Raw genomic sequence first — 11013 nt, forward strand, 5'->3', positions numbered from 1 at the left:
CCAAAGAATATGAAACAGGATGTCAATGAAAGATAAGTCGGGAAGTCTATATAGAAAAACGATAAGATGATGAATGGAAAATGTATATCTATGTATATAAATAAACATTTAAAAGGGGAAGGCATGGGGTGAAGTATGCATAGGATTGCGTGCAAAATGAAGCAGTTTCAAGTCTGCCTGAAACGCACCCACGGTAGGTGCGTCGCGCTGCAAGCCTGGTTCTTTCTCTGGGCAACGGGGCTCAGCTTCAAGTTCTTGCGGGGCCCTTCGCTATTTGGGCGCCCCATTCGCGCCGTTAGGCTCGCCCCTCCCGCTGCTGCGCCTATCAAAAAGCCGCGGCCCCGGGCGACAGGTTTCGTAGCCCCACCCCTGGCGCTCCATGTGCGGAGCGTGAGGCCGGTTCCGCCTCCCGCGGCCAGTCCCTCTCTGGAGCTGAAAATGGCTGCTGTCACGGGGGCGCTAGGAAGGTTACTGAGGCCCTCGGTAAGTGCGAGCCCCGCTTTGCTCCGTCGCAGTTCCGCAAGTCCCGGCGAAGCCATGATCCCGGGCGCTTGGGGAGGCCTGCGGAGCCTTCGTTGCGCGCGCGTTGCGCCTCCGGGACCGCATTTTCCCGTTTCCAAGGCCTGTTCCCCTCCCTCTAGATAGACTATATTGACTTTTGCAGGCATAGTGCAGTCTGCACGAGGGAAAGATCCGCGTCACCGACTAGTTCCACCGGCCCCGTTCCGAAGGCTAAACCGATTCTGCCCGGGTGACCCGAACTTGCCCTCTGAAAATGGGTTCGCTGGCAACTCGGTCCACCTCGAAGGCTGGCGCGGACGGATCATGCTTATTATTATTGCGCCGTGACACTTTATTACTTAACCAGAGTCAAGCCAGAGGTTCCCTGCCTTTTCCAGATCGGAAGCCCCCTTTTCCCTTCTGCCCCCAGAAGTGTTTGGGGCACTTCTGTGCTTCTCTCTCCAACTCTGCAGCCTGCCAATGCGTGTTGGGGAATTTGGGGGCGCGGGTGGGTATTTGCCAGTTGCAGCAGCTCTGCGTAGGCTCACAACTTTTTTTTTGAGGGCGCATCTCGTGCAACCCCTAGATCTGGGTCCAGTGAGGCTCCTGGACGCCACCTTTGCCCGTAACGTTTCCCCGCCGTCTGTTTCCAGGTCTTCCCCTGGAGGGCGTGCGCCGCTGCCGGAAGGTGCCTTACAGCCGCCGCGGCTGCAGGAGGGCGGAAGTGCGCGGACGGTACGGCGCCCGCTTTTCCTCGGCGGCATTTCAGCACTAGTAAGTGTGCGGCCGGTTGGAGGGCGCTGTGGTGGGGGTGACAGCGCGATCTTGCACTCTCCTACTCAGAAGTAAATGCACGTAGGAGCTTGTTTGTATTAACGCTCCATTGAATGCTCTCCTTCCCGAGATAATGCCGAAGATCCTTCGTCGCCTTCTCTGCTCTGCGTGTGATGTTATTTATTTGGCCTACTGTCCAGTTGGTTCTGCAGTGATTTAAAATCGGAGTAGCTTAAAGGAGATTTTGTTGCTGAAGAAACACCACCATCGTCCCAGAATGTGTTACTGGCAGCTCAGTAGGAGTTTTGCCAGCTGTAATATGTGAAAATAACATACATATGCCTTGATGTTCAGGAACGTGCGTTAGTGTGCATGTCTCTCTCCCCCCCCCCCCCCATGCACACACTTTAGTCTGCTTACTTCTGGACTTCAGAACTGTGTGTGTGAGGAAGGGAGTTGTAAGGAGTTGCAGTTCTAGGAGCTTGAACAGACGAATCCTTAATAGGTATCCTCAAAATATTCCCAAAAGGCAAACAGCGTAAGATAGAGAGCAGTTTACCGGCGACAGAAACCCGGAAATAAGTTGAGTTAAACCCACACCCTACAATACTGAATTCTTTACCAAATTCTCTCCTTCAACGGCCTGATTACAGAGCATAAACATTCCAGGCTATCTGTAAAGGCTTGGTTTTGAAATAGTGTTGAGATAAAAACTGACACCAAGAAATAGGCTTCTCATATGTTAATAATAATCCCATTTTCTGAGTATGGATCCTTATGGGTTCAAAATGGCATCCACATATGAGAGAGAGAGAATCGGCCGGTTTCAGGGATCCCCAAGGTTTACAGAAGTTTTTTTGGGGGGTGGAGGTGGTGGAAGAAGGAAGGCAAAATCTCTATAAGGTGGAGGGCTGGAAAATAGACCAATGAATACTGAGATACTTAGCGGTGGAATGGTATGTCTTGGAAGAATCTGTGACTGGCTGGCACCCCGAACAGTGTGGAGTACTGCAGTTCTTTGCAGGTTACACTTGTTTCTTCTATAATGCCTCTATTACATGCTTTATCTAACTTCTCCTAGGTTCTTCAAGGTTTGTTCCTGCTGTCACCCAGCATGCTCCTTATTTCAAGGGTACAGCTGTGGTTAATGGGGATTTCAAAGAGCTGAGTTTAGATGACTTTAAAGGAAAATATCTGGTTCTTTTCTTCTACCCTTTGGACTTGTAAGTAATGCTTATATGTTCTATCTCTTTTATACAGACTTCGCCTACACTCCGTTAACTAGCGGGTCCCTTTATCTGCAAAACAGTTAACTTGTTCTCCTTTGAATCCTGCCTATCTTTGTGCAGGCTAGCCTGAGCCTTTTATGTAAGGTGTGAATGATAAGAAGTGAACTAGAAGCTGTCTTACCAATGCCTGTTGAAGGCAGGGAGTGGGTGTGTTGCTTGGGGGTGGGGTGGGGTTCACATAAAAGACTAATGTATTTACGTAATATATATATATATATATTTCTTTGTATAGAAACTTTTTTGCTGTATCTTTCACAACAGAGAATGGAACAGACAGAAACATCCACGTATGGTGGATTGTAATGAAGGGAAATTAAACTTTTGGAGGATCCTGTGCTTCTGAACAAAATAGAAGAACATTAATGCCCACCATTTGAGCATTTCAGGCAAACATGGAATCAGTACTTCTAGTGGCTAGAGGGCAGGAATGTTAGTTATTTTTGGTGGATAAAACTGAGAAAAGCATGCCTCTGACTAGCAAATTACTGCCAGCATGCATAGTTTGGGTACCTATACAATCTTGCTAGATTTAAGTCACCAGCTTCCTCCTCATTGGAGTCGTGCTGTGGCTCATCTTGATCATGATGATGATGCCACCAAACTTTGGAAGAATGGCTCAACTTGGGATCCTTAGGAATGCCAGATAAAGTTGTCTGAGTAAGGATCTGTTAAACCTGTTGACAGGGAATAGAGCTCCAGTCTTGACGCTATATTTCTCAACATGGTTTCATGGCAGAATGACAGTATTCCTCTGAGCTTTTTCCTTTGAACTAAAAGTCTGTGACCCTGAGGGCTTGTAAACTCCCTACCCCCCCCCCCCCCCTTCTGCAGGGTTTATGCCTGGGATGAGCAAATACCTTTTCCTCTTCTCTGTTTGAATTTGCAGTGGGGGAAAAATAGGAGCATTCTTGAATCAGGGCTGGCTCATTCCCCCTTCACGTTCTTGCTGTGTTTCTTCCCCTTAGCACGTTCGTGTGCCCAACAGAGATTGTCGCTTTCAGCGACAAAGCTAACGAATTCCATCAGGTGAACTGCGAGGTAGTTGGTGTGTCGGTGGATTCTCACTTTACTCACCTCGCCTGGATAAATACACCACGAAAGGTACAGACTGGATACTTTGCTGCTTTTCATTTAAAGCAGGTGTGATAAAACTTCTGCCTGAGGCTGAGGGCCAAATTCCCTTCTGAAGGCCACATGCCAGTGGGGAACAGGGCCAGAGGTAAAAGTGGGTGGAGCAACGGGTGTGACTTTTAGCTTTGTGCAGAAAGCTATTTTCTACATACACACACTCCTTGCTCCTCCCATCTAGGCAAGCAAGAAGCTTCTAGGGGGAGCCTCACAAAATGACTGGTTACATGCTCACATATCTAGTGAATCAGATGAACTTGTATGTCCACTACCTGCAATATGTTGGCTTTATGTGTGTTATTTTCTTTCCTTTTTTTAGCTTGCTTATTTTTTTTAATTTTTTTTTAATTTTACTGTATATCACCTTGAAATGCATCTGGGGAATAATAAGATTGAGGGTAGACCTGGTTCAGATGTAATGTTCAGCTATAGTTTGGTGCTCTGTACACAAGACCTGGGCTCATGCATGTCCACAAGTTTGTTTCCATTTTTAACCAGCCATCATTCTATGGTTACAAAACTTTGGGACCATGCATAGACATCCCAATCAATGAGCTTTGCCATTTACTTCAGTGGGGGGGGGGTGCTTTCCTCCCTAATTTTTGAGGAGCTGGAGAGTTGCAGGATAGTTAGGCTACAGAGACAGTTTGCTTCCCTGATTTCAGAATCCTTAGGAAGGAGTCGTTCAGTTTGGGCCTGATGTTATTAAAAACGATGTTGCTCACTTGAAACACATAACTACTAATCTTCTACCATGTTGATATTTTCTTTCCTTGGAATAAATGGATAGGTTTGAACTATGAGAATTCCCCCGCCCCCCATGTCTTCCTAAAGCGGGTGAATGTCTATGAATTTTTCCCCTAGCAGAAATAAAGTCCTTTTGCACAGCCCTCTTCTACAAGGATTGCTTTTTTCCTTATAACAGTTGTAACCAGAGGTTTTCAGAGCACAAGTCTATCCTCATGCTGTATGACGCTGTGTTACTGTGCAAAACGTTTCCTTAGCACAGACGGGGCCGGCTGCATGCATTTATAAATGGCCTCACTTTGCTTACGTGTCCCACAGCCTTGAAGCCAGTGTATTCATGTGAAGAAATTTATGCATAAGTATTTGCAAAAGTAAAGTGTTAGTGGATCACCCAAGGTCAACAAGAGACGGACCCGGGAACACTTAATGAAGTTTGGCGGCCTTGTTTCAAGGATATGTTGTTTACCTTCGTAGCTCTGGAAATGTTGTGAAATTCAATAGATGCACCCATCAATACTAATAACTATGAGTGCGGTGTGAAAGGCTTACATGTCTGCATATGATAAGTACAGTGGTGCCCCGCAAGACGAATGCCTCGCAAGACAAAAAACTCGCTAGACGAAAGGTTTTTTCATTCGCGATTTGCCTCGCAAGACGAAATCCCCTATGGGCTTGCTTCGCAAGACGAAAACGTCTTGCGACTTTGTTAAACCGTTTAAACTGTGCTTCGCAAGAAGAAAAATTCACTAGACGGCAAAAATTGCGGAACAAATTAATTTCGTCTTGCGGGGCACCACTGTAACAGCACTATTGCAGCATTGAGATATAAAAGCAAATAATTGAAATATTTAATTCTTCCATTGGTATATTTGATTCACTAAACACAAGAGGGAAAGGGGCTTTTTATTATTGCCCATTGATTTTGCGATTCAATAATCACACACCAACTGTATGGCTTTTAATTGGACTTCTTCCCTGTATATAAAAACAGTAGGTAGATAAACAGTAGGTAGATAATCTCCTTAGCAATTTGCATTTAGTGAAGGTGCTCCACTTTACTTTGCAGCCTCTTTCACGAAGGGAATATACCTTTATTCATATTATGCTTATTGCTTTTCTGCCTTTAAACCTACATCAAGCAACAATAGAGCATTTCATGAAAATCCACCTACCACCCATGGTTGATTCCCTCTCCCCAGACGACTAAGCATGTCTTGGAGTTAATGTATCTGAAGCTTCTCATCACAGAGTCTCTTTAACCCAGAGATAGGGAATCTGGCACTCCAGATGTTGCTAGACTTCAGATCCCATCACTCCTTGCTGTTGGCCATGCTGGCTGGGGCTGATGGGAGTTGTAGGCACACAGGTGCTGTTGGACCACAGGTTCTCTATCAATGCTTTGAAGCAAGGTTTCGATATGGACAGTCTCCAGTTGAAGAAAACTGATGCCCTCCCTCTTCTTCTCTTTCTTAGAATGGCGGCTTGGGGCACATGAATATCCCACTTCTGTCAGACTTAACGAAACAGATCTCTCGAGATTATGGTGTGCTTTTGGAAGGGCCTGGTCTTGCATTAAGGTGAGAGAGATTTATCTTTTAGTTACCTTTAGTGTTTCTGTAATTGGACTGCACTAAGGCTGAAGCTTCCTTTTTAGTGACAGGAGTTGCCTAAATGTGCTTAAGCTCAGAGAAGCAGTGGATGGTCTGCTAGCTATAAACTCCGCATACTTTAAAGATAAACTATGCTGGCTAAGCATACTTTTAGCAGACTTTCCATGATGCATCTAGCCTGATCGCCTACCTGACATGGTAGAGCCTTGTGTGCACAGGAAATGGGTTGTGTCCAAAATAGCACTAAGTGAGTCATTGCATTAGGAGAATGATTTCCGCATGAGCAGTGGGACTTCCTCCTCCTCCATGTGCCCCCTAAAACTGTTCTGGGGGATTCCCAAACCTTCCAGAGACGATTTGGGTATGTTGCAAAGTATGCATGGGGCCAAGGTGAACAAGTTGTTGTACAAGTAGAACTTGCTCTGCTCACACATTTATTTGCGTCAATACCACCCATTTTTAATAGGGAGTATTCAAACATCCTTCTTTCTTTGCTGGTAGAGACCAATCAAAGCAAGTCTGTTAATCATGTGTTTCGGCTCTGTGAGTGCTAGAGAGAGAGTCAGAGAGTCCACTTTTAAAATGTTTTGGCGGAATCCTTGCTAGAGGTCGTGCAAGGCTTGGTTTGTATTTGGTATCAGAGACAAGATACATTCTTGGTATAATGCATGCATGGTGAGAGTTGAAACCCAGAAAAATCCCTCTACTAATGTCAGTCAGTTGAAAGCCTTTTTCAGATATCTGCTTTCTACTGTGCCTTGTGTTGCCAAAGTGTACAGCAGAGCTTTCCAAACTTCTCATGTTGGTGACACACTTTTTGGACATGCGTCATTTTGCGACACAGTAATTCAGTTTTATTAGCTTAAACTAACCCCTTTCCAGCCCCAGAGGGAGCACGAGGAGCGTTCGTGCGACACACCTACCCACTGCAGCCGACACACAATTTGGAAAGCTCTGGTGTATAGGTTGGCATCCTGTTGCTGAGCTGTAAAATACTTTAAAGTGCAACCAACACCATGAAATACAGGGAACACTAGAATCCCTCAAATGTATTGAAGTTCTACAAAACTATGAAATACTAAGTTCCATTACCATTATAGTTGCTCTCCAATGCGATGGGGAATATCTATGTGTGCAGCCGGTATGCATTTCAAACTGAAAAACAACTACAGCAAGTGCCCTTTGGAGTGCTAAACTATAAATTCTGCTTTATTTTTTCGAAGGGGTCTTTTTTTAATTGATCCTAATGGAATTATCAAGCACTTGAGCATCAATGACCTCCCTGTTGGTCGAAGCGTAGAGGAAACACTTCGCTTGGTGAAGGCGTTCCAGTTTGTAGAAACGCATGGAGAAGTCTGTCCAGCAGATTGGACTCCACATTCCCCCACGGTGCGTTGGCAAACTTAACATTCACAAAAATTCATGTAATTGTTGGCAAGCCTCCTATCATCTATACGGGAGGGGTTCATATCTGAGCTTACTGAAATTGAAAAGAGATTAACTGATTAATGACTGTTAATTAAATTAAGACATATATGTGCTTTGGGGCTAATCTAGACTCTTCTGAAATCTTGTTCTAAAATACTGCATTTTTCTATCTGAACATTTTATTAAGGTAAGTTGCTACCCTGTTAACAGGACAGAATTAGAAAGAAATGTTTTCTGCTGGTATAACAATCTGTCATGCTACTTTGGTGCAATGGCTTTTGTATCATGCACTTGTGTCACAGCAGCTTCAGTGTGCTAGCACTCAATTGAGTTATTTGTTGGGGTGGGGTGTGTTCAAGCAGGACATTGCATCCTATGTACACATATCAACAGGCTTTCAAATCAGGGTTTACCTTTGCACTTCCAGAACATTACAAGAAGGTATTCATCTTTTCAAATAAATTATAAGACTCATCATCCAGTGAACCCCTGCAAATTCACAACTGCTAGTGCTTTGATACACACCAGCCATTCAGCCTACTTGATGCATGATCAAACACTCCCATAGAGCTTTTCCATTTATCATCTGTGGCTAGAGAACACACAAAGAACGGGTCTGAGCAACCAGCTCACATAGAAAATTGTAAACCATGTAAGATGAAAGGATGTTGACTGGGAATGCAAATCTAGCTGACAACTCGTCTTAACAATCTTTCCACAAATGCAAGTTCCATCTGGTATTAGTGGAACCTAGCTAAGCGTAGTTGCTTGTAAAAGAGCTTATGTTTTGAATGTAGGAGTTGGTTCTCCTACCATATTCACACTTTCCCCATAAAATATCATTTAACTTCAGTGTCATTAAATAATGTTAAATGTTTCATTTTTTTATTTTTGTCTGGATGTGTGGTTGGTTAGCATGAATAAGGAAGACAAGGATTTAATATTTCTTCCAACTGTTCTTTTAAACATTTTTTGTTAGTGCTAACACCATAGAGGGCATCGTTTATTTAACTCCTGTTTGGAATGAATATAATTTGATACTGATCTTCTGTTTTAATGCTTTTGCTTTGCAGATCAAGCCAAATCCAGAAGAATCAAAGGAGTATTTTGAGAAAGTAAATAAATAAGATCATGAGTAATAATGAGGTAGAAGTAGACTACATTTCCTCCAAACAAAGCTGACTTCCAGAAAGAGCAACTATGATTGTAATAAATCTTCAAAATTATTTTAATATCTGTTGTGATGGAAAAGTTGTTATATTTTGCAAGGTGTTATACTATAGGGAGGAGTGACTTTGTCCCCAAGTGGATTTAAGCAACACTCATGGTGTTTCTTACATGCAGCATACTCAGAAGCAAAACAATGCCTACCTACCCATATTAAATCTGGGATATATCCATGCTTTTGAATTGCTTACAAGGTAAACTGCAGGCTTCCCCTTCTTTAAGGAGCTGGTTAGATTTTTAAAACAAAACAACCCCCACCCCAGTAGGTTCTGCCTTTTCCACCTAAACAGCCCATGCTTTTCTTTTGGCCATAGGTGGGATGTATTACAGATGTATATTCACAGATTTAGGATTAAACTTGTTCTGCAATGGGGTTTTGTGCACAGATAAATGCAATGCTTAACTCCTGCACCTCTGCAAGGAAAGCCAACACAACATGTGAATGGTGAACTGAAAATTGAAGTAATTAAACTTTAAGATTCCTGCAATATGGGACACCTATAAGATGAAAGAAAGTGAAGGATTAATGCTTTTCTTTTACAAATAAACCCAAGGTGAAGCTATGAACCAAAAATCTTTGTTGGTGGTGTTGCTCAACAGACTCATGCCTTCTATGAAATTGTTGAATAGCTGACGTTGTCTGTTGCCACTTTCACATGTATTTCATGGTATGTTTGTAATTATGGAGTCGATCCATTAATGGGTCTGCGAATTACTACAGCTTGTTTCTAGAATGATCTTGAACATCTGTATCAAAATATGCAGCTATGAATTAAAGACACTTCCAAAAAACAGAACTATAGAGGTTCGAACTATGACTCTCATCTTCTGGAAACAAGATGGCAATTTATGAAGGAAACTCTTTCCCCTTTTTGAAGCCAAGTTTGTGGCAACCACCACATCTTTTGGAGACATGTCATGATGGCTATATGCTGCCTCTCAAATAAGAGACAGCACCCCTCACATAAGAGACAGCATTGTTAGGGAATAGCAGAGGAAGGCTATTGTGTTCATGTCCTACCAATGGGATTCCCATTCGGCTGATCACTCTGGGAAGCAGGATGCTGGTTGCTAGGTAACCTAGGTAACCTGCTGGTTACCTAGGATGCTAGGTAAGCCTTCGGCCATATGTTCTTACAAGAAAATACTCATTCACCCCAATCATGTCATCGCAGCGGCAATAGCAGGCAGTCCTCAGAATTTGTTCTGCCCGATGCACAAAGTTATGCACAATTACTTAAATTAATAATTAAATTTAACACAGTGGGACTTGTAAATACACACTCATACAACTGGGCTGCATAGGAAAGTTTATAATGAGCACACATTCAGTTACTGTAAGATTGTTCAGTTTGGGGTAGGAAAGGGTACCTCTGGGCTCTCAAGAGAAGGCTGCACTGGGCTAAATTGCAGTTGAAACAGATTTTGGGGTGGGGGAGGGAAATACAGTTACAATGGCTAACTCAAAGTTGCTCCTTGAGCGAAGACGAAATTCCAGCACTAGATGGTGACTTTCATCTGTGAAACAGTAAGCACAAAGATTTCATATAAAACATGTATAACTTAGTGTCTACATTAACAGTGGTTCTTCAGGGTTTCAGATGGGACATTCACAACTATCTGGAGATACCCAGGGAATAAATTTTGGACCTTCTGTAGGCAAAACAATTGCTCAGCCACTGAATTACGGTGCTTACCTTTGTGGTCTTTTGTGAGCTGAACGCTGATGCGTTAAGCATGTTTGAATCGGCCTTATTCTGTTTGGAGTGGGCTGGCAGTGTAAAAGAACTGCCCACTTGGTGCATTCCTCTGTGCTTTTGCCAATCCATATTGATGGAGCAGCCATGACACATGGCATGGTTGCTGTCGCCTGCCTTCTCATGGCTGAATTTTTAAATGGGCGTAAGTGGAATACAAATTGCTGTAACAAATAAATAAATGGATGCCTGTTTGAGCTTCAGGAAAGAGATGGGAAACAAATGTCATAATAAGGGTACAGGAGGAGCCCTCTCAGCATCTAGACCTGGCAAGCCTAGACGTTGCGAGTGGTAAATAAAGGGGTGGAGTCTCCCTTTCAAATACATAGGTTAAAGGGGAAAATCGAAACTGCATAAATGAATGAGGGGGTGTCGTTCATTTTCGTATTCCCTAGTTCTACACTTAAGTAGAAAGCCCCTATTTATTTTAAACAGTCCAGGGGGGAATTAAGGTGCGCTACGTGGAGAGGCAGCCGCTTTGCCTGGCAGAGCTTCGTGAGCTGCTGCCCTCTCTACCCCGAAAACTTCACATCGGGAAAAGTTTTTCCCGTC

The 11013-nt window shown here is 43.6% G+C and overlaps 1 protein-coding gene across 1 annotated transcript; it reads left to right on the forward strand.

Annotated features, from left to right (window-relative positions):
- The first annotated feature begins 334 nt into the window (after window positions 1–334).
- On the forward strand, window positions 335–8709 carry PRDX3 (peroxiredoxin 3). The gene is made up of 7 exons (XM_083505026.1): window positions 335–483; window positions 1155–1275; window positions 2357–2498; window positions 3530–3665; window positions 5913–6016; window positions 7273–7438; window positions 8551–8709. The coding sequence occupies exons 1-7, from the start codon at window positions 439–441 to the stop codon at window positions 8602–8604; spliced, it is 768 nt and encodes a 255-aa protein (XP_083361152.1). The 5' UTR covers window positions 335–438; the 3' UTR covers window positions 8605–8709.
- Window positions 8710–11013: the final 2304 nt, after the last annotated feature.

Source organism: Podarcis liolepis (assembly GCF_965112155.1).
Source record: "Podarcis liolepis genome assembly, chromosome: 5".
Taxonomy (NCBI): domain Eukaryota; kingdom Metazoa; phylum Chordata; class Lepidosauria; order Squamata; family Lacertidae; genus Podarcis; species Podarcis liolepis.